Source organism: Prunus dulcis, chromosome 6 (assembly GCF_902201215.1).
Source record: "Prunus dulcis chromosome 6, ALMONDv2, whole genome shotgun sequence".
Classification (NCBI taxonomy): Eukaryota; Viridiplantae; Streptophyta; class Magnoliopsida; order Rosales; family Rosaceae; genus Prunus; species Prunus dulcis.
Window position 1 is genome coordinate 13,801,528 of NC_047655.1, and position 24,619 is coordinate 13,826,146.

Here is a 24,619-nt window from a genome sequence, read left to right on the forward strand (position 1 = left end):
GTATATGTTAGACTTTAAAACCATAAAACCTTTTATAAACTTAATTTTTTAAATTGTATAATTTAGTTTTAAGGGTTTAGGATATTAATTTTTAACGACGGTGTTTGGGTCGTGGAATAAATATTTTACGTCGTTCAGTAAAATATTCGACATGGTTTCTACTTTAAACGACGTAATTTTAATATGTTAGTCGTCTATTATAATTTACAACGTCTACAATTTATTAACACCGACGTGGTTTGTTGTTGTGATAAGAATATTCTATTATTTTTATATCAAAATATTCAAAATAAATTTAAAATAAATCAAAAAAATGCAAGGTCAACTCCTATGAAATCATTGATATATTTTCCCCCTAAACCTTGAAAAAATTCATTTTGAATAACAAAAGTTTAAAAAAGTCCTTCCAAAACAAAATTCTTTTGATGAGTCATAAAATCTCTCCGAGTTTTATTGTTTAGGGTTTCGAGTCTAGGTTGCATATGGTTGAAAATGGTGACAGAGTTTGTTGGAAGAAGAAATCAATATTCTTTGATCTCGAGTATTGGAAATACCTTCCTGTGAGGCATGCCCTAGATGTTATGCACATTGAGAAGAATGTTTGCGATAGTATCATTGGTACATTGCTGGAGATCCCTGGAAAAATAAAGATGGGATTGCTGCTCGATTAGATTTATTGAACATGGGGGTCAAAACTGATTTGCAACCCAAGTATGGAGAAAGACGCACTCGTTTGCCTCCTGGGCCTTGGAATTTGTCAAGAGCAGAGAAGAGAGAGGTTTGTAATTCTTTCTATGGTATGAAGGTCCCTGAAGGTTATTCTTCAAATATTAAAAATCTTGTATCTTTACAAGATTCAAGACTTCTTGGCTTTAAATCACATGATTGTCATACCTTAATGCAACAATTGCTCCCTGTGGCAATTCGTTCTGTTTTGGAGAAGCCTGCAAGGTATGCAATAACTCGTTTGTGCTTCTTCTTCAATGCTATATGTGCAAAGAATGTTGATGTTTCCAAGCTAGATAAGTTGGAAGAAGATGTAGTAGTTACTCTGTGTTTGCTTGAGAAGTACTTTCCCCTTCATTCTTTGATATCATGGTTCATCTAGTAGTACATCTTGTCAGAGAAGTTCGTCTATGTGGGCCAGTATATTTTAGGTGGATGTATCCGTTTGAAAGATATATGAAAGTGCTGAAGGGGTATGTTCAGAATCGTACTCGTCCCGAAGGTTGCATTGCTGAGCGGTATATAGCTGAAGAAGCGGTAGAGTTTTGTACTCAGCATTTATCCGATGTTAGTACAGTTGGAGTGCCTTCAAGCCAAAAGATGGGAGTTTCAAAGCCATTATCAGGTTGCACAGTGAGCGTAGTTGATCAGGACTTGTTGAATCAAGCACATCTATATGTCTTGGAGAATACGAAGGAAGTCCTACCTTATATCGAGTACGTATGAGGTTTATTCTTTAAGTTTCCATTTTAAATTATTTCTTATGTTTATCTTATATATTTGGGACCGTAATGCTTGAATTTTTCGTGTCATGTAGGCAACATATGATCCACATCAAGACCGCTTATCCAAAATTTAGAAAGAGAACAAAGTGGCTGCAGGATAAGCACAATAGCACTTTCATTCAATGGCTACGCTCCAAGGTATATGTTGTTGAATAACATATTTCTCTTTTAATTTTCTTCTTATTTCTATGTTAGATTGAATTAAGATTTGATTAATTTGCAGGTTCAAAGTGAACTTGAGGAAGACAATCATGGCGTATCAGAAAATTTAAGGGGGCTAGCAGCTGGTCCAAACATGGCAGTGCCATTATATAAGAGCTATCTTATTAAAGGTATTAAATTCAATATCAAGGCACAAGATGATGTGCGGACAACTCAAAATAGTGGAGTTTATTTACTTGCACAAACCATGCAAGTTGTTAGTGCCAAGGATAAAAACCCAATTCTCTCAAATATGGGTTTCTATGGTGTCATTCAAGAAATTTGGGACCTTGACTACCAAAAGTTTACAATCCCAGCCTTTAGGTGTGATTGGATAGATAGTTCTGGTCTTGTAGTCGACGAACTTGGATTTACCCTTGTAGATTTGAGTAAAATTGGACATAGGAATGACCAATTTGTTTTGGCTTCTCAAGTCAAACAAATATTTTTTGTTGACGCCCCGATGCATCGTGGTTGGTCGGTAGTTTTATCAATGCCTAATAGAGAATATAATGATGTTATTGGTGATGAAGTCTTAGGTGATGTGATAATTGAGTGTGAGCCATTTACTAGGGGGATGCCAAATGTTGACACATTTGATGAACTGGTGGGTGAGTTAGGTGGTCAAAATATTCGAGATGGGTGTGAAGATATATGGATTGAATGATGCTTATGTAATTGGCAGTGTATGACATTCATTTTATAATATATTGTAATTTGATTTCTTCACTTTCATTATACAGGTTTTGGCCACAAAACAATCAGTGCAAAAAATACTGGATCCAGATTACATCATTTACATCATTATATTCTGCATAAAAACAACGTCTGTTCAAATAAAACACGACGTTATGGTTAACCATTTATTCAGCATATTTACCGACGTCTTAAAGCAACGTAACAATGAAGAACCATGACGCTATTGTGAAGCAATTATCCAGGATATCACGTCGGGGACGGATTAAGAACCGCCATGTAATCCAAAATAAAACGACTCCAATAACATAATACCGACGTCTAAAAATGAGATAAATTATCTGAACATTAATTTGGAACCGACGTGGTTTAATAAACGCGTCGTAAATAATGACGTTGTTTAGAAGTTCAACGTCGTCTACATTAATAAATACGTCGTGAATAATGAATACATATAAATACAACGTCGACTATATAAATACCACCGACGTTGTTTCGCATTTCAACGTCAACTACATAAATACATACGTCGTAAATAATGACACTGACACCTATATCCACGCCATCATTTTTAGAAAAATCGAAGTGGAAAACTTATTTCACGACGGTCGTTTGGAAATAAACGACGTAGTAGTTTTCAATAACGTAGTCTTCTCATGTATTTAAAAATGTCATATTTTTTCTTGTCGTGAAAATTATATTTAACGGCGTAGTGTTTTAGTTATCGTCGTTGTATGTCTATCTTGCGGCCTTGTTCTTCTAATATTTGTCATATTTTTTCTTTTTAACGACGGTGATTTGTTTGTGTTGGTCGTCTATTCTCATCCTCGACTATTTTTTAAAACTTATGCAGACTAAACACGTCTGTTTTTATTTTTTTTCGACGTTGTTTTATTTAACAACGTCTAATATTTATCGTCGTTGTTTGTTTCTGAAAATAGGACGTACAAATTTTGTAATACGCCTCTCATATATTAGTAACCGACGTTGTTTGTTTTTTCAACGTCTATTATATAAATACATACGTCGTAAATAATGACACCGACAACTATTTCCACGTCATCTTTTATAGAAAAATCGAAGTGGAAAATGTATTATACGACGGCTGTTTTTATCTAGGCGACGTAGTAGGAATAAATAACGTCGTCTTCTAATGTCCTTAAAGACGTCATATTTATTGTTGTCGTGAAAATAATATTTAACGGCGTATTATTTTAATTTTAGTCGTTGTATGTCTATTTTGCGGCCTTGTTCTGTTAATATGTGTCATATTTTTCCTTTTTAACGACGGTTTGTTTAGAGAGTTGGTCGTATATTCTCATCCCCGACTGCTTTTTTCGATCTTTTTGCAGTAAAAAGACGTCGTTTTTTATTTGTTGATGACGTTGTATATTTTAACAACGACGGTGATTTAGCGTCGTGGTTTATTAGGGAAAAGATGACAGTGGATTCCACGACCGCTGAAAAACTGAATACACGACGGTGATTTACCGTCGTCTTTTTGCTTTTTTGTAGTAAGCTTATAGGGAGATGCAAAGGAATTATGTTGCGCTAGAGGTGGTGGCCAATCGTGTTCTTGATATGCCTTATACACCTGAATGGGGTCAAGCAACCAAGCGGGGCCATCTAGGTCTGGTAATGTGTTGGTAGCTTCTGTGTCAGTTTGGGTGGATGTTCTAATGGGGGTTCACCACCGAAGAGAAACAAGATGATTTTATATGAGTTGGAAGAGCTTAGAGCAGAGTATGTGGTGCCTTTTTCAGTGCGGCTGAAGCTACCAGCTTCGACACATGTAGTGAGGTATCCACTTGAGGGTTGTGTTTTGATTTTCTCAGAAATTTACAAGTATGTGTTTAGGTTGTCATTGCATCCATAGGTTTAGATGATGTTGGCAAAGTTTGGTTATGCACCAATGCAAAATAACCCCAACTTCTAGATCGTGCTTCATGGGGTTGTATTTAGCTTGGTAGTTGGAAAAGCTAGGGGAGCCAACCTTTGAGCAATTCATGTACCTATAAGTCGTCTCCAAACAAAAGGGAAATTTTGGTTGGGTTCAGGTTAACTGCCGAAAGGCAAAGGAGAGAGGTTACTTCATAGGGCGCATGCCTTCATCACAGAAGTCATGGAGGAATCAGTGGTTCCTTGCCTGCAGTGGTTGGGAGTGTTTTTCGGGGAAGACCGTTGATAGACATGTGCCTACCCATTTCCAATCTATAGGTCTTTGGTTATAACTTTTTTATTTTTGTTGCTTGCATGTGCTTGTATAAATTGTCCTGCTACTGATCGGTATAAGTGAACCTAACAGTATTCTTGTTTGTGTTGGTTCGGTGAAGTGCAACCCTCTGTCGAAGGAGAAGGAGGACGAGGTAGAGTTGGTGAGGTCGTTGCTTTTGACAGAGAGGCTAGAGTACAAGAATTTGGTGACGCCAGAGCATTTGCTTGAATAAGGGTTGTTGCAAGGAAGTAAGTTCGGTTTCTTCACATCTATTTTTTCCTTATTTTTGTTTTTCTAACTCCCAGTTAGTGTTATTGGCAATGGTAGGGATTGTGAAGGGAACGAAAATAGTGGCGGAGTCACCAAATGTGGCAAAAATAAGTGATGAGAACAAACATCAGTGCTTCAAGGAAAAGAGAGAGAAGGACAAAGCCGCCATGGTCAGAAAGGTAGAAGAAAAGCAGGCCAAGGTGTCGCTGGTGCCACGGAGGCTACTACCAATGGGGCTGAAGATCGTGCTACCTGGAAGCACGTGCGGGATGATGATGATAGGCTGGTTTCAGCAGCCTTAGATAAAAAGAAAAAAGGCTTAGAGGCTGCCATAAAGATGTCATGGGCAACGAGCCAGGCCTACCGTCATTTGACTTGGAGCCTCTTCCTAAACTTCTGCTCAGCATGGAGGAGTTGTTCCTTGCATATGCTGAAGATATTGACTTTGTTGCGGTTTGGCGGCAGAAGAAGGAGGTGACTTGGCCATGCATCATTAAGAGGTTCCCCTCATGAACGCCTTCCTTATCAGGGTAAAGATTGACGCTGGGGAGCTGGCAAAGACTAAAGCTACCGACTTCTCAGATCGTCTGTAGAAGACAGTGCTGTCTTCGGCCAGTGTAAGTGTCGAAAATATTTGTTATTGTTTGTTGAACAATTGTGCTCTGACAACTGTGCGATCATCTGTAGGCTTTTGGGGAGATGTATATGACCATAGCTAGGGAAGATAAGAAGGTGGCACTAGCCAGGCGTCAGACGGAGGTGGTGAAGGCTACTACTGTCGAAGCACAGGCCACAATCCGTAAAAAGAACGCCCTACAACTGAAGACCAATAGGTTTGAAAGGGAGTTGAAGGAGACGAAGAAAAAAAATTAGGGGTGACAGATGAGGCCCTGACCGAGGCAGAGTGCATGAAAGTGGAGGAGGTCGCTGCTGCTCGTACCGAGGCAATGGAGGAGTATAAGGCTTCAAATGAATTCAAGAACCTTGTACTCGATGGGATGGTGGTGGAGCAATTTGGTTAGGAGAAGCTTGTGGCAAGGTTCAATATGACTGAGAATTTTGGTTCTGATTTTATTTTTTGCCGTCATTTCTCCAGTTCACATCCTCTTTTATTTATAGGAAATCTGTATGATGATGATTCTTTAATATATGGAGGATATTTGCTGAAAAGTGTTTGCACCAGCAAATAAGGGAGTAGTAGGTATTCTAACATAAACAATTCATATCAAGAGCCAGCTATGGTAATCAATTTTGACTTTTTGTTAACCAACTCCCCTAAACGCCTCTTGCTCGTTCCTTGCAAACTGGAATTAAATGTCTCACTGATGAAATCTTCATGGGTATGGAAGGAAACCCAACCTGTTTTCCTAGAATTTAATGGTTATAGGGAGTGGTTTTTGTTTTCACCTTTCTACCAACTCCCCTGAATGTCCTTTGTCCATTTTCTGTTGATGTCTTGTCATTAGAATCACGTGGGTATTGCGGAAAGAAACTCAACCCCTATAGCTCTAGAGCCACTGATCTGGCTTTGAATCGGTAACCAAGGGTGATGATCAAACCTCAAACCTCAAGCTTTATTCACTAATATCCTTGTTTTGAAACCCAATCACAAATGCCCCTTATAAAAACTCCTTATTGACAGCCTATTACCCATCCTTCACTTAGTTTTTTTTTCTTCTCAGTCGTTGCTCTTCCTCTTCCTCTTCTTCTTCTTCCTTTTGCCAAACCTCACAAAATCCACTCCACCATAGAATCTCCACTAACTTTGTCTCCTCTTAGTTATATCTTCCAATTAGGAGCTTATTTCAACCTCAAGGTTGAACCCTAAATTTGGAATCGGACCCTAGCCAAGGTGCAACTCGCCACCTCCGTTGTCAGCTTCCACAATGAAGCCACAGTCTTGACTTGCCACCTCTGTCGTTGACTTCCACCACAAAGCAACGACACCTTCGTCGTCGATCTTCACTCTGGTGAGTTCTGATATTGGTTTTGTTTTTGTTTTTTTATTTTTAGTTTCTTTGGTTGATTGAGATTATTGAGTGATTGCTTTCACTGTTTTTAATGAGACATTACTGGGTTTTTGTTGTGGCTTGTTGGTTCTGTGTTTCAATGAAATTTACCAACTATTTCCTGTGGTTGTTAAGCTCTTGGACTTGGATATACTGTTTTGTGCTTATGATTTGTCTTTGAAATGATGTATACATTGTTTTGTGATTGAGATTTGGACTTACAGATCTCCTTGAAAGTGATGTATTCACTCTTTTTGGTGGTATGATATTTGATATGAAACAACCTTGGACAGTGAAGGTTTGGCAATTTGTAAGTAGTTAGTTAGTAATAGGATACCCTGGGTTAATGGCTTTGAGTTGGATTTAACTTTAAGAGTTCTTGACATATGCCTTCCCTGCTGGAGCTTGAAACACAACTAGGCTAGCTAAATCATTTCACTTTGCATAACGACCGAGAAATTGTGAAAGAGGATTTGAGAGAGCTCAAAACGACAAAACAAAAGTGAAAGATGAGCAATTGGCTGAGTATTTATAAGGGGCATTTATCATTGGGTTTCAAAATAAGGATATTAGTGAATAAATTAGGTGAGCCAGGGGCAAAGCCGCCAATTTCCCTTAATATTATACCCAAGTTGGACCTGAAGTTTAACCTGGCCACAGAAGATATAACCCTTACCCAATATTCTTGTCCACTCTTTTGTTCCTCTTCTCCCTAGTTTTATAAAGTTTCTATTAAACTCTTTTGCCTTGTGGGGTAGGATGAATGAATTGAGTTTTTCTTTTAATGTTGAATAAATATTTTTCAATACGAATTAGTACAATTTAGTTGTATTGTATTATTTATAATTTTTTGTTATTAAAATAAATTCATATTCAAAAGGTTTACGCCTCAATGCTTCAAGGCTTACACCTCACATAGTGCTACTAAAAACTTCTTGCCTTTGAAAACATTGGTTGACAAGTCTTTTCATATGTACAGACTCACAAGAATTGGTGAATTTATTGAAGGGAGAAGAAGAGTTGTGGTGCAACTTGGGGAATCTAGTTGAGGATGTTAAATTTCTATTATCACAGTTGCAAATTGTGGATGTTTGTTCCGACCCCAAGGGTGCAATAAGGTGACGCATTCTTTGGCCCGAGCAAGTATGCGGCTTCAACATCAGATGTTTTGGGAGGATATGCCACCTTTTGGGATTCTTCCATTGCTAGACAGAGATAGGGAGGGTGTGTAGTTTTGTTTTGTTCAGGGAATGCAGTGGTACTCATTTTCCTTAACTGGATTTTCTCCTACTATAAATTTTCATGACAAAGTTTTAATGAGGCCACATAAATATGCATCCATGTTCCATGATTATTTGTAATCTTGTTTTATTGAATGAAGCTCTATATACAACAAATCCTAGAAGTGTCTGCATGGGGATTCATGCGTCTTTCTTCTTGAAACTTTAGGTTAATCTTGCCATTTTTGGAGAAGTACTGGCTTAGGAAGTAAATGTATTTTAAGAGCTTTTTGATAACTTTCACATTTTGTAATAGATAAATTAAAATGTTTTCTGTAAAATCCAAATCTCTAATAGTGATTCAACTCTATCTATAACTTGAATACAAGTGATAGTCTAAATTCTTTTTTTTATTTTAGAACATAATTGATGTTTATGACTTAAGTAAAGTGAGGTATCTTAATGTTGCATAACTATTTTAGATATAAGCAATATTGGAGGAGAGGGATATGTGCTCTTAACCACTTAAACTACAAGCTCCTTACCTAAGTATTTGACTATGTAAAATAAAGTTTACTGAGAATGGTAACCATGGGAAAGGGATTCAAGAAATCCATCTAAGCTGGTGAGGTTCTTGCTCTTTAGAAAATGGGAGTACCAATGAGCAGAGAGTTTGGGTTGTCTTTTTAAATCAGGGTCGTCCAAATCGATGTAGTATAGGCCAAAGCTTGATTCATAGCCGCTCAATAGCTCAAGGGAGTCCATGAAGGACCATATAAAATAGCCTCTGGCATTTGATCCATTCCTTCCAAAAGTAAAGATTTCATAGCATCCGTCAGTGATTAAGAACAAGTACTAGTTAGCTGTCAAACTAAGGTATAAAACAAGAAAAACCACTTAAGAAAAAAGCAAATAAAGATGATATCAGATAGTTAAAGACTTCATAAGTGGTGAACGGTTATAGCCCAGTGAAAAAAGACCTTGACTAATGTGTGTGAGAAATTCTTCATCTCTTTATAGTTTAGACTATCACTTGTATAAAAATAAAATAAAGACTTCACAAGTGAAACATATCTTTCCAATTCTCACTTTGCCTATTTAAACAACAATTTGGGTCTTGACCTAATTAATTTCAATTTTGTTCATGTAATTAATTATTAGTTACAAAATCAGTCATTTCTTTGGCTTCAATTGTCATTTCTTGTTAAAGCAAAGTAGTCTTTTCCTACCGAGGGTGGCAATTAAATTTCACTTGTATGAACACTTTCTTGGGACTTGGATAGCGACTTCAAATGGAGAGAATAAGATAAGTCATATGATTCTTGGGTTAAATTATAACTGGAAGAAAATAGGTATACCTTACAGCTGCAAGCAAACTTTGGATATGTCCACCCAAATATTTTACCCTCGACCTATCCTCCAATGATGAATTGCGTGCAGTTTGTTGACCTAAAATATATAGGATGCCAATACTTTTCCATTTAGATAATGAGATAGATGAAAAGAATATAAACATGAAAAGCTATAATGCCACTACTTCATTATAATAGCCAAAATTAAGTCTCTGTAGACTATAATGTTCAATTAGGTTATAACATTATCATCTTTAAAAAGTTAAAACCATATGACTTTATTACAAAAAGAAGAGCTAAACTAAATTGCAAATTGTTCCAACACTGTATATTCAAATTTCAGCATTTAGATAGAGAGAGGGATATACCATTTTCATGGATATATATAGGGGGATTGCCATAATTTTGCTTCATATATTCCAACAGTCTTTGCAGGCCCCAGGGAGCTATTGGATACTACATCAAACAAATGCATTAGTAATGCTTGAAATTAACTCCATAAATGGTTAAACGACACTAACTTAACCCCACATCGAAAATTTGAAAAAATAAATATAATATATAATGAATGATACCACTTCTAATAACACCGAGGTTTTTTGATAAAACTACACACCTACTGGAATTTGTAAGTGGTTAAGTTGTGAACAATATCGGTGTTGCTAGTAGTGGGAAGATAACCCATCTCTCTAAAGTTAACAAGTTGTTATGTTCAAAGTTTTACCTCGAATGATGATTCACCATGTTTCGGAACTGCACAGATAAACTTTGTAAGTTAAATCAATAATTATATCATGTCTTAACCAAGATAAAACTTGCCCTATAGTGACCAATGTGCACACTAAAGCAGTACAAAAAAGATGTAATCGATGAATCATGTAATAAAAACTTCTAATTTTGTGAATATTTACTTAATCTTGGGGTAAACCTTGAAGCTAATAATTCAAAACTTCAGTTTTTTTTTCTTTTTTAAACATCCGACATATATTTACCAATATATTTTCACAAAGGCTCGGCTAATACATCCACAAAGTTATGCTACGTACCATAATGGGATTAGCCACAACTAGACTGTTAAAGATTGGCCCACCATAGATGCATGAGGAAGTAGAACCGTACAATCCCGAAGACTGGTCGTCGCATGAATAGTGTCGCGCTGTTTTGGCATTTTGGCATGTTTTGATGTGGTTTCCTATTATTTTGGGGTTTTCTAGTACAATTTAATAGGGTTTTAATTTCCTATTCCCAGTAAACTTGTAACCCAAGTCCTATGAGTTATAAATAGAACTTTTAGGGCTAGGTTAATTTAAGAGAGGAGAATTCAAGAGTGAATTTTGAAAAGAGAAACACAAGATTGAATTCAAGGGTGAATTCTTGAGTGTTTACAAGGTCATCAAAGGGTTTGAGCAAGGGTGTGAGAGAAATTAAGACCTAGAGTTTGAGGTGATAGAAAGCTAAGGGGATTCTTGTTGTAACAAAAGTTGTTCCTATTCTTCTAGTGAAATTTCTAGAGGGGGTCACCAAAGAGAACGTAAGCACGAAGTCGAACCTCTATAAATCTTTGTATTCTTGTGTGTTTGCTTACTCTCTTTGTGGTGTGTGTGTTTTTTATTCTCAAAGAGTTTGTGTGTGTCGTCACATAGTCCATCAATGACAAGGTCTTGGAGTGTTTCCGCACAATATCAACGTTGAACTCTTGAATTCCTTCAAACAAAGAGCTTCGACATGTTATCTATTGTTGTTAATTAGCGTGACATATTGGTACTGGAGATTGGTTTGTGTCAGAGATTGGCCACATTGTGATTATGAATTTAAAAGCCATTAGAGGTAAATTAATCATTTTGGATCTTTTTTGTTTCTTACAATCATCTTATACTTGTTCGTGAACATTTGATGCAAGAATTGTTATTGGAATGAAAGATCTTCTGAATTATGAGCTAAAAGAAATTGAATCCACATACGTGTAGCAAAAACTTGATTAAATTTTTAGGGCTCAATTTAGTTTGATATATAAATATACGTATAGCAAAAACTTACATATCGTCTTCATTGCCGAGTCAGCAATATAGTCTCTGTTTGTACTCTCTAAGCTGACGGAGTTGTCCTCGGCGTATACGGCGGTATAATAATTAAATCCTATGAAGTCAAACGAACCCTTGACACTTTGAGACTCAAGCCTAGTGAAGAAAGGAATTCTAGAGCCTGCATTTTTTTTCATTACATCAGGGTAATCTCCAAACACCAAGGGATTCAAATACCTGCAACACAAAATAGACACAATGGAATTACAATGCGTTTGCAGTTAAGACAAGTAAATAATAATTGAAGGATCACCCTGTACTAATAATCCACCAAATTGGGCCGGAAAATGACTACAAAAGAGAGAACAGAGAGGTTGCAATTTTATGCCAATTTCAAACTTACCAACCAAAATAGAAGTCGAAGCCTCTTTGGGTTGCTAGTTCATCTTCAATGGTTTTTGTTCGAGGAAAAAACCAAAAGGCCAAAAGGTTGATTCCTATAAACCCACGTTGTTTATCCTGCATTCCAAAAGTATTGATGTTACATGGAATAATCTTTGTTGAATTAGGTTGGGTTTCTTTTAACTTCTTTATCATAGTTTATAACGGTCTGTATTGTATGTTTGAGCTTATAATTGTTTATGCATTTCCACATAGTATATGTACATTAGAAGGAGAGGCATCAAATATTGCAGAGTTTTCTCTTTTTCTACTTCCCATTTGCTCTCAATTTCTTATTTCCTCAACCCATCTCTAACTATTTTCTTAGTTAAAATGCTTTATGTTCTCGAATTAAAACTCAAAGACCTAAGTAACAAGTGAAAGTTAGCAGCTGTGACACTTATTAATCTGTTTTATTTCTTGATTCAAGGACGTAAGGACACCATTGCAAGAACAACAGTGCTTGAAGCATTTAACATGAATTCGTTTCTTTTCCAATTACCTGGTAGTTTTTCTTGTACAACCTAGCAGCCGACGCATGAGATAACAAGATATTATGCGTTGCCAAGTATGGTTCTGTTGAGGAGTTACCCCTAGAGCAGTTGAGACCAAATGGAATTGAACATCGTTGTGGTGGAAGAAAGCCAGCATCATAACCCCCAAGTACAAAAACATTAGGTTCATTCATAGTAGTCCAATGCAAAACTCTATCCCCGAAATTTTTGAAGCACACATCTGCATACGCAGTGAAGTCTTTTCTGCAACCACAAAATTGTTTCATCATGATCTTTCCCCTTTTTCTCCTAATGCATTGAAATTACGCAAAATAAAATAAAAAAAATGGGGTTAAGAAACCATACACAATCTTTCGGCTAACCCATCCTCCATACTCATCATCAAGTGCCTGTGGGAGATCACTATGGTGTAAAGTAACATGTGGTTGGATTCCTGCTTGAAAATTAAAGCAATCAGACATCAAATTACAGAATTGTTAGATTGGTGGAAGTGGTACATGTTTCTTAAGGCATGTTTACTTTATTAGGAATGGGTATTGGAATTACTCAATTCATGTCTTCCCCCGTGTTTACTAACATAGAAGCAATCCAAAATTATATGGGTTGCATGCTAAACTCGTGAATATCCTCAAAAATAGTAATCGGATCAGCTATCTAGTTGATCTGATTCCAATTCCTCAATTTAGTTCCATGATTCATGACTTCCTCCATTCCTAAGTAAACATGCCCTAAGAGTATAACCACACCCCAAATTCGAAGGAAAATATACAATGTAGTATCATAAGGTAGATAGTAACCATGGCTGATTAGTTGATCAATAAGATTGTTGTAATATTGTAGACCCTTTGGATTGACAGGTCCTTTTCCATCTGAAATAAAGAAATTGGATATTTGAGTGCGTGAAAACTTAAGCGTTGTTTGTTTAATATGAGTAACAATTGGATGCCATGCATACTTGGGATAAGTCTTGACCATGAGATGGAAAATCTATATGCCTCTAATCCAGTATCTGCCATTAGTTGAACATCTTCCTGCAACAGTTTGAATGAACATGATATGATGTATGAACATCAAATAGCATCAACATGTTCCTAATTAGTTATTTAGGCAATAAATCGTGTGATTACGTAATTGTACGGAACATATGGTATGTTATATTGCCTCCCAAAAACTATAAAAACCTCTCGAATACTAGCTAGTCTTGATACGGTATGAATCTCGTGATTGCATAATTGTAACATATATGTGAATAACTACTAGTCCTGAAACCTCTAAACTAAAAGAAAAGATTGTTAGCAATAACTACATTGAATTTTACAAAATATATACCTTATATTTGTGATACGCGTCACACGCTACATCTCCAGTGGCTCCATGAAAATGACCTGAAAGATTGAGTTAAGTAATGAACTAACAAGGATCGTGATACATGCAAGTTATCATGTTAGTTTGAACAATCAATTAAATATTGGAATGTCCATATTATATATCATGTTAGTTTGAAGCCTAATTAGATTTCTATACCACATGATATGGCATGTCCATATTATATGTCACATCAATTAAATCAATGAAGTGTATTTTAATTAAGACAATTAGAAAAACAAATATTGGAATAAATCATAAAAGAAAAGAAAATATTAAATAATTTTAATTGATGTGGTTGTCCACCTCAGCTGCCACATAAGATGGTATAAAGATATGGTATACAAATGTGGTAAGAGTAGCATTATTCTATTAGTTTAGGCTGACAAAAGGCAAAGTCAAGCCGAGGTTAGTCAAAGTATAGGTCTGTCTCTGCATGTCACTTTATGAATAAAGAGGGAAATATTATCCCAAAAAAAACTACTACCTAATTAAGTAACCATAACTTTAGTATGTGATAAAGCCATAATTTACAATAATAATGTGACACATGACATTGTCATATATATATATATATATATATAATTTTTTTTTATTTACATTGTTTGTCCCAAAAAAGGAAAAGAAAAAAAAATCAACAACAAAAACGAAATTATGCCAATAGAATATGTGAATTACTATTTTGCACCTGATCACTTGTCTTTGTGAATTACTTTTTCTTCATCAAAACTATTTCGATCAGGTTTCGGGCATGAGTTTTTCTTCACACGGTTTTGAATCTATGACATGATTCACTTATTTTGTTGTGTATGTATGACTGCCGACTGAAATTGTTTGGACGGACATGAATTTAACGTCATAGATGACAGTGGTTTTGGGGTGATGGGCCCCTTCCAATATAACATTGAATCTACCACAAGAAAACAACCAAGACTTTTCTTGCTTTAAGAATACCACTCGCCACAAGAATATCTACGGCTGCCCACTAATAATAATATTGATTGGTATCCAAGTCAATATCTAGGCAAATGTCCATTAGTGTAGAGGTTTGGAGTTCGAGTTCTAATATATTATCGTTTTTTATAATAGAAAAAGTTTTAAAAATAAAATTTTAATATCTATAGCTAGCTGCATCTTTCATTGATTTTTCGAACTGAATTGAGACGTTGATTATATAACATTTTTAAAACTAATTAATTCTTTGAAAAATTTAACGGAACTAATCAAAAACTCTAATTTATTCATGAAGAGGTTAAATTGTTTTTAGTAAAAATAAAAACTAAAAAACAAATACAAAATAAAAGCATAAAAACTAGTATTGCTACAATCTAACCTGACCTCGCCAACCAACAAACAAAAATGAAAAAAGAGCGAAAAAAAGACGAAGAAGGAAAATGTGATATGAAAGTAGTGGGAAGCAAACCAGCTTGCGCATATGTGTCCAAGATGCTCGGGGTCCTGCCATCTTCGGCTGCAGCACCTTCCACCTTTTGTCATGTAGATTTTTTAATCAACCCAGGTAATAATACAAATGAAAAGAAATTAGAGAGAGAAAAAGAAAAATGAAAAAAAATTGCGAACCTGATAAGCAGAGGAGGAAGCACCAAACACAAAGGCCGGTGCCGGTGGGAAGTCATCTCTGCAAAAGTCATCAGTGCTTGAAGAAACGCTTTTTATGGTAAGAAGAAAACACAGCAGAAGTGAAACTCTCAACATTAATTATGGAAAAGACGATGGAGATTCTGGTTTCTGAACTTATAAAAAGCAAAACTTTTGAATGAGATTTGAGTGGTTACCCTTTTAGTTATCCTAAAGCTCCACGTCGATAAAGCTAGACGATTCCAAATTACTTTAGAAGGTGTTGTGTGTTGAATTGAAGACTTTTTCATTTGTCGATTATGAAAACTTGTCAAAACGGCCGAAAACTGTTGTCAAATTAATTAAAATAAAAAACGAGTAATTAATTGATAAAGGTTGTGCAAAGCCCCGCTGCGATGATTGGCTTGAAGCGAAAAGCCTTTGCTTTCTCCCAGTGGCGTAAAGAGGGTCCGTGGATATTAACATAATATATTTTTTTAATTGTATAATTTAGGGAAATAGCGCTCAATGCCACTAGTTTTTCAATTTTAACTGAAAATACCGCATTTTCCCACAAATTTTGCAAATATCACCTATAAATATATATTTAATATCCACTTATTGCACACATAACACTTTTTCTGAAATTTAGTTCTCTCTCAGCTCTTTCTTGACTCCGTCTCTCCTCTTCACTCTGTCTCTCTGTCGCTCAACTCTCACTCTCTCTTCGCTCTTTCTTTGTCGCACGCTACCTTCAGTCTCTCTCTCTCTCTCTCTCTCTCTCTCTCTCTCTCTGACGCAATGCTCTTCTTCCACCAGAGGTGTCTGTTCATCGAAGCTCAACTCCATCATTCACTTCCCAAAGGTACTGTTCATCGTCATTTTCTTAGGGTTTAGGGGTTTCTCTGAAGTTGGTTTAGGGTTTATGGATTTCTATTAAATTGGTTAAGGGTTTCTCTGAAATTGGTTTAGGGTTTAGTGATTTCTCTGAAATTGGTTTAAAGGTTCTCTGAAATTGGCTTATTTATTATATTGCCCCTTAAAATTATAGTCAAATCTCACTTTACCCCCTGAAAATTAAAGTGACCCAGAACACCCTATTGACCAACGTTTGGTGGTTCACTTTGCCCCCAAACTATTAATTCTGTTAAAATTTTTGTTAAAAACGCTGTTGTGGCACAAATAGGACCCACTCTTTTATTGAAATATATGTCACCTAAGTGCCACATGTAAAAAAAATAAATTTTAAAAATTTTAAAATTTTAACAAATAGAAAAGAAAAAAAAAATTACATGACTTCTCTCCTCTCTCCCTCTTTCTCTCTACCTGAGTCTCGACCTTCTCCCCTACCAACAAATAGGTAAACGTTAATGGTAAAGAAAAGCAGCAAAGCACATGCCATTACAGAAATTCTTGTGCTTGAATTTTAATTACTGAAATTCTGTGCTTGAATTTTAAGCAGCAAAGCACACTCCCAAATCGAAAGGCAAACCCATTCAAACATCATACAAATCAAGAGGGATAATACCCAAAACCATTCAAGAAATCAAAACCAAGAGGGCTGGGGCGCTCCTTTTGTTTATAAATTAAATTTTGTTTTTGTTTTATGGTTTAGAAAATATTTGGAGTTTTTGGGTTCTGTTTGGTAGGCAAGAAAATTTCAACAGGAAGTTGAGATTTTGGAGGTGGATTTGGTTGGGGAAGGAGTGGTTTTTGAGGATTTTTAGGCGGCGAAGTTGGTTAGATGGAAGGGAGGAGCTGGTGGGGAGGGGGTGGGGCAGTGATGACTACCCCAAGTGGGTTGGTTTGGGGAGGGAGTCAGGTACAGAGAAAGAAAGAGGGGGAGAGAAGAGAGAAGGGAAGAGAGAAGTAATGTAATTTAATAATTTTTTCAAAATAAAATATTTTTTTATATTTTTCACATGTGACACTTACATGGCATATATTTTAACAAAAGAACGGACCTTATTTGTGTCACATCAGCATTTTTAACAAAATTTTTGACAGAGTTAACAATAGGAGGCAAAGTGAGCCTCAAAATCTTGGTCAAGGGGGTACTCTGCGTCACGTTAACTTTCAGGAGATAAAGTAAGATTTGACTATAATTTCAGGAGGTACTACAGTAAATAAGCCTAAAAAAAATCAAATATCATATTGAATTAGGAAATTGAAAACACAAGGAGCCCTATTTCATTGTTTCTCTTGTTAAAGGACATTTTTTTCAAAAAGTGAAGTCTCGGGTAGTAAAGGCTTTTCTTGGTTTCCACCAAAGTTGATGGTGATTGAATGCCTCCCAACTCTATCTTGAATTGGTTCTCCAAATCACTAAAGAAAGTTACCACAAAGTTTCTTCACCAACAAGAGCTTCAGAAGAAGGTGATGTACCTTAGTGAGATGATTATGCTAGCAATCTCTCACCAAGAAGACCGGTTTTTGCAAGGGTTGAATGGGAATGTAACACCCCGACCCCAAATTTCCCCAAATTTAACCCTTATTTAATTATTTAATTATTTAAGAGTATTTTAGTCATATTTTTAATCGGAGAGAGTTTGGGACCGTGACTGGTATTTTTGGATAGGTCGTACTGAGACGAGTTCATAGACACGTAGTGGGCTCGAATCGGAGTTGTAACGAGAGAGATATGGTCAAAAGAAACCCAGTGGCACAACCGTAAATATTTTGAAATGGGATTTTTAATAAAAATCTGGTTTTCTCTCTCTCTCTCTCTCTCTCTCCCGCGACCTCTCTCTCTCTCCCCCGTTCAGCTCCAGCCCGCCGCCACCACGGAGCACGGCGACCGTCGCCACCGGTCCCGTTGGACTCGCCACGTCGCCGCCTTCCTCCCGTGACCAGTCACCGGCCTTGGACCGCCGCCTATCGGCCGGAAACTGGCGATTTCTCGCCGGAATTCATCCAAACTTCAAGCCATTCGATCTCCTCCGTTTCTCAACCAAATCAGTCGAGTGAGGTATGGATTTTCATCTATTTCTCGTGCTCTATCTGCTGGTGGGTTGGGTTTAGATCAATTTTTAGCGTAACCAATTCGATTTTCGAATTGAAAATCGGCCGAACTTCGGCTGCCGTGATCGGCCATTTCCGGCCACTTTTTGGGGGTTGTCCAAGAACAAAAGTGACTCCAAATGGGGTATTTTACCTAGGGTAGGAGTTTGGAGTCTCGGTTCCAAGATTTTTCGACGGACCGTAATCGCTTTGGACACCCGGTCTGCCCGCGCGTGTGGCGGCGCGTGGGCGAGGGTGGCGGCATGTCTCTGGTCAGTTTTGAGGTCCTCGTGTCGTCACGAGCGCGTAGGATTTCGCGGATCTCAATTCGGACGTCGTTTGACTATCGAACGGATATCGCCTATTGGGCGTTATCCGGGTTCGATAGGTTGGGACCGTTGGATGGTCCCAAAATTAATATATGTTAAACTAGGTATTTCTAGGATCGTGGAGGAATTCACGGATCGTGAATCGGAGCCCCGGATGTTCCGATTTAATATTTTAAAGTCTATATTTTATATTAACCGTTAGATCGTACGATCGTGAGCGATCCGACCGTCCGATCTGAACCAAACTGGTAGGACAAGTGTCCTATAATTTATAGAACCCGTAGGAACTTTCGGATCGGAGTTTGGAGGTCGTGGTCCCCGTGGGCCCGGGTGACCAGGGTTAGGGTAGTTTGACCCTTGGTTGGGAGTTACGCAATATTAGAATTAAAATATAATTATATGGTTGTACAAGGGTACAACAGAGTCTAGAACATCAGTTGGAGTGCAATATGCACTACCTTAAGTACCTCCCCGGATTTTGGATTTACTACAAGCACCACCAAGTGAAAGTCAGGTCGCACGTGGCGTAGGTTATCCGGCGTGTCGACAGGCCCCATACGTGGCGTTGGTTGTACCGGCGTATGGGGAGATTTGTGATATGATGTTCAGGTCTCACGTGGCGTAGGTTATCCGGCGTTGAGACAGGCCCATACGTGGCGTTGGTTGTACCGGCGTATGGGAAGATTGTGAGATACTATGTTGAGGTCGCACGTGGCGTAGGTTATCCGGCGTGTCGACAGACCCCATATGTGGCGTTGGTTGTACCAGCGTATGGGGAGATATGTGATATGACGTGCAGGTCTCGCGTGGCGTAGGTTATCCGGCGTTGAGACAGATCTCATACGTGGCGTTGGTTGTACCGGCGTATGGGGAGATATGTGATAGTATGGCATGGTCGCACGTGGCGTAGGTTATCCGGCGTGTTGACAGGCCCCATACGTGGCGTTGGTAGTACCGGCGTATGGGGAGATTATGTGAAAGACAGAGAAATGAATTGAGGTATTGCCTATATGTGGAATTAGGTTTTATGGGAGAACTACGTGTGGCTTGATCCCTCAAGGAGGGTACGTAGGCAGCCTAAGGTGTTAGGTGCAGCCGCAGACTAAATGTTAGTCTTAATTTGTATTTGAATCATTTGGTTGTTGGTTGGGAATTATTGGAAGGCCGAAGGCCATTTGTGTGTACTGCATGAAATTATATTGTGCATGCTGCCAGTTGGGGATATTAAATGTGTTTTTATGCAGGTGAAATTTTGGGAAATGTCTAATTTATAGGGGAGACTCTGCCGAAATTTCGGTAGAAAGTCTCGGTATTTAGTAAGTGGGCCCGGCATCGGGGTGATGTCAGGAATTCTAAAGGGTTCGTCTCGAATTTCGGGGAAAATTCGGGGCGGGTCCTTTCAGGGAAAGCTAGAGCAGAGCTTATGTAACACTCCGATCCAATTTTAATTATTTATTAAATCTATTTAATATTTAATTGTGAAATTATAATTTTATCTTCGGAGTAAAGTCATGATGGTCACTTTTCGATCCATAAGGATATTGGGGATTTAAGTGGCACCGTTGTGTAGAGCTCATCGATACGAGTTTGTAAACACGTAGTGGGCCTAAATGAAAAAAAACTTAGTGATAAATCGTGTTACCCATAAGTCAGGAACATAAATTAAAAGACTACCTATAAGTTAAGAACATATATTAAAAGACTACATATAAGTTAGATACGAAAATAGACAAATAAAAAATGTATGTTACCTATAAATAAATAAATAAATAATTACATAAAATACTATTATACATTATCGAAAATGTGAAACACACACACACACACACACACATATACCTATGCACTAGGCAATAGAATAATATACCTACACCATAGGATAATATATCCACAAGAGTATGTAATATACATCTACCATATGGTGAACAAAAATACAAATTGTTACCAATAACTCATGTGCTAAATGATGTGCTACTGTATTTGCTTCCCTAAAACACTTGAACAATCAGTAATTCCATCGCCCGAAGGCAAGAGAAGCATCATAAATGGCTAATTATTATCACATAAAGTACTATTACCCGATTCAAAGCATAAAGGGCAACATTGGAACAAAAAATGATTGAAAAAAAAAATTATATTACATCATAAAATATTTAAAAACGAATGTGATTCTATATGGCACAAAAGTCAAAGAACTTGTATCAAAGTCACCAAATCCAAATATTAAACCCAACTTCTCAATGGAAATTTGAATCTATATCAAATTTTCTATAAGCTAATCTTAATTTAGGCTCCAAAATACACAAAATAAGCTGTTTTTAACATTAAATTTGCCATCAGGGATTTGACCGCAAATATATTTAACATCAACAAGATACCCCTCCAGTACAACTGCCAGTGAATCTCTCTTCTATGAGAATTTTTTTAAACAATGATCAATGAATCCACCAAACAAGTTTATTTCTTTTCGATGGAAGTTTTATTTTCCCAGAATGTACGTTACGGTAATATGTGGAAGTATCATCATAATTTCATAGAGTCATTTGGTATGAATGCTAGATTACACTACATGAAAATGAAAACGGCTCTTCTGCTCATAAATGAAATTTCCAAATGTTCCTATAAATTGTTTCTTCCATTGGACTGTTTGTATCTATATGCATTAGGATCCCAATTTTCTTTGATCTCTCAGTTCGAGAAATAAAAATTAGAGGAGAAGCGATCCTTGACATCAACAAGATGCTCATCTTTAAGATATTTTCCATTCAGAGTCTGCATAGCCATGACTTGCTGAATAAGTCTTCACATTGTTGTGTCCAACAAAGCCTGGCTCATCAGACTTGATTTCTTTAACCCCACTACCCATTGCTTTGGTCTCAGAAAATTCCCAAAACACAGTCCAACAACTCAAGTTTAATGCAAATGTTAGGTCTACAGCTACATGTTACAATGTATATATCTATAATGTACCATGTGTTTTAGTAGTCTAAAAGGTATTTTGGGAATTAGACGACATAGAAGCACAGTGTCCTGCCTTAAACCAAGAACGCAAAAACAAAAAAACATATTGGATATTCATCTTTACTTGTTTATTTTACTAGAATTTTTCAAGTACATAGACAGAATTTCTAGGGGGAGTAAAAACATGCATCTTTCTTTACACTCCATCGGTATTAATTTAACAATGTATAGTGAAATCTACTGAACGCGATCATGGGAAAGGGATTTAATAAACCCGTCTAAGCTGATGACGTTCTTTCTCTTTAAAAACTGGGAGTACCAGTGAGCAGAGAGTTTCGGTTGTCTTCTTAAATCGGGGTCATCCAAATCGATGTAGTAGAGGCCGTAGCCCGATTCATAGCCGTCCAACAGCTCAAGGGAATCCAAGAAGGACCATATAAAATAGCCTCTGACGTTTGATCCATTCCTTCCAAAGTAAATATTTCATAGCATCCATTAGTAAGTTAAACACAGGTATTATATCTTTCCGCATCTCATAAACACCTTTATTTGGACTTGGCCAGTTAGCCTTTACAAAATGGAGAGAACATGATAAATCATATAACCGTCGGCTTAAATTATAATCGACAGAAAATAGGTATACCTTACAGCTTCAAGCAAATTTTGGATGTGTCCGTCCAAATATTTCACCCTTGGCCAATCCTCTAATGATGAATTGCGTCGAGTTCGTTGACCTAAAATATATTGGATGCCAGACTTTTTTCATTAAAATTTCATCATTTTGAAGAGTTTAGTTGTTTTGTCTTTTTGCTGCGTTATGTTTTCTCACATTATATATGTCTTCATATAAATGCACTCTAGCAGTACTTTGATTAAAATTCACTATTTAGGATAGAGAGAGAGAGAGAGAGAGAGAGAGAGAGAGAGAGAGAGAGAGAGAGAGAGACCATTTTCTTGGATATATATTGGAGGATTTCCATAGTTTTGCTTGACATATTCCAGCAGTCGTTGCAGGCCCCAGGGAGTTATTGGAAACTGAAGTCAAAGAAATCGATCAGTAATAAGGCTCTGAAATTAACCCCATAAGCAGTGAATTGATTACGTTCAAGCTTCTACCTCAAATGTTGTATCATTTTGTAGACCTGCACGTGAAATTAAAGAAAGTTTGAAAACTATCACATGAACAATGCACAAATATTCCTTGCACATGAGCAATGAACAAAAAGAAAAAATGAACAACGCACAAACAGCCTGTAGACAAAGAAATTTTGGTGCAATAAATTTCATTGGACAAGAAAATAATTAGGGTTCGGTGGATTAAATCGTGGGCCCCGTAATTCGCCCATGTGGCGTGTGACTCATCAAAATCGGATTAGTTGTCAAAAATGACACATGGCGACATCCGACGGAGTGCATCAAACGGTTCAAGATGAAGACAAAATTAAAGGAAAGAATCTTCTGTGATTGACTTTGATTTAAATCAAATATTAATCAGGTTAATCAATTGAAGATAATCTGGTTAAATTGCCAGATTATGGGAAGTGATTTAAATCAAATCAAAATCCCATAAAACAAGGTTTTAAATAGGGAAAGTTATTTAGGTCAAGCATCCTACAAGAGCCTATAAATAGGAGGCCTCAAGACGAAAGAAGGGAGAGAAAAAACCTAGCACTCAGAAGAAACAGAAAACTCTCTGCATTCTTCACCCTACTTTGGAAGAGCCACCAAGCACAACAAATACGTGCCGGTTCCTTCACCATAGAAAAATCCCAAACACCAAACAAGCTTCATGCTACCCGTTTGATCAAGATCAAGTCTCTACGACCCTTGTATCAAACACAAATTTTCTTTAAACACTTTGGAGATCGAATCAGAGGATTCAATACAGAGATTGTAACCCTAAATTTCATAAATACAATATTATTTTGTACACGTGTTCTTGTCTCATTTGTCGCAGGAAATTCGTGTTTACAAATTTGGCACGCCCAGTGGGACAATCTCTGCCTCTCATCTCTTTCTCCAGTTCCAAAATCAATCAACACACCAAAAACGATGGCTTCCAAGAAGATTCAATCCGTTCCCGCGACGAGAGGCAAAAGCGTGAGCGCCTCCTTCTCAAGCGGAGATTCTGCTGGGGTCGTCACCCGGAGCAAGGCCAAGGCGATATCCGTAACTCAACATGTTACTTCCATACCGACTCAAGCCAAGGCGAAAGATGTTCACCAAAGGCGCGAACCGGTTATCAATTTGGCCTCATTGGGGCAAAAGAAGAATACCTCTCGGGCGGATGAGAGAAACTCTCGGAGTGAAGGGAGGAGTTTTTCGGGTTCGAAAAATTCGAGAGAACGCTCACTCTCGCCTGTTTCAGACGCTGACTCGAGCACAGGCTCATACCATGGATCCCCGCCTGACGATCAACAGAAGAAGCTTACCTCGGCATCCGTAGGTGAGTCTTATTCTATGGCTATGCAGGTCATGGTGACGGGAGCTATGTCTATTGAAGAACAGCTGGCCCATATGAGCGAAGCGGTCACCAAACTGACTAAGATGGTCGAGGAGAAGGATGCGCAGATTGCTTCTCTCATCAACAACAAGTGGGAAGTGCATCAGGATAAGGAGCCTGGTCAAGACGCACACAAGAAAGGACCACATCATGAGGCTGAATCCAGCGAGAAAAGATTGGGTCATGAAACAGAGTCGGGTGAGAAGTCGCACGGAAAAGGTGACGCCGCCTCGGTGGGTTCTTTGTCAGTCCAACAACTTCAGGACATGATCGCAAACACCATCAGGGTTCAATACGGAGCACCTTCCCGAGACACGCTCATGTATTCTAAGCCATACACCAAGAGGATAGACAACTTGCGGATGCCAACAGGATATCAACCTCCCAAATTCCAACAGTTCGATGGAAAGGGCAACCCAAAACAACATGTTG

General features: G+C 37.5%; 1 protein-coding gene and 1 long non-coding RNA gene across 2 annotated transcripts; both read right to left on the reverse strand.

Moving 5' to 3' along the window:
- Positions 1-8,514: 8,514 nt before the first annotated feature.
- On the reverse strand, positions 8,515-15,609 carry LOC117631085 (beta-glucosidase 11-like). The gene is made up of 13 exons (XM_034364034.1): positions 15,398-15,609; positions 15,240-15,303; positions 13,781-13,836; positions 13,407-13,482; positions 13,249-13,320; positions 12,797-12,884; positions 12,439-12,694; positions 11,899-12,014; positions 11,512-11,732; positions 10,199-10,227; positions 9,843-9,930; positions 9,481-9,571; positions 8,515-8,927 (listed from the first exon to the last, which is right to left on the reverse strand). Exons 1-13 carry the CDS (start codon positions 15,530-15,532, stop codon positions 8,696-8,698), a joined length of 1,524 nt encoding a protein of 507 aa, XP_034219925.1. The 5' UTR covers positions 15,533-15,609; the 3' UTR covers positions 8,515-8,695.
- A 6,167-nt stretch (positions 15,610-21,776) lies between these two features.
- On the reverse strand, positions 21,777-22,831 carry LOC117630786. The gene is made up of 4 exons (XR_004586254.1): positions 22,801-22,831; positions 22,632-22,719; positions 22,328-22,418; positions 21,777-22,150 (listed from the first exon to the last, which is right to left on the reverse strand). It is a non-coding gene; the product is annotated as an uncharacterized LOC117630786 (long non-coding RNA).
- Positions 22,832-24,619: the final 1,788 nt, after the last annotated feature.

What these genes read in the sequence shown, in the direction of transcription:
- LOC117631085 (XM_034364034.1), bottom strand. Translation starts at nt 15,532, where the DNA reads ATGTTGAGAGTTTCACTTCTGCTGTGTTTTCTTCTTACCATAAAAAGC. An exon ending in CTTCCTCCTCTGCTTATCAG is followed by an intron (nt 15,304 to 15,397) that starts GTTCGCAATTTT and finishes ACATGACAAAAG; the next exon opens with GTGGAAGGTGCTGCAGCCGA. An exon ending in AGTTTGCTTGCAGCTGTAAG is followed by an intron (nt 8,928 to 9,480) that starts GTATACCTATTT and finishes TACTTTTGGAAG; the next exon opens with GAATGGATCAAATGCCAGAG.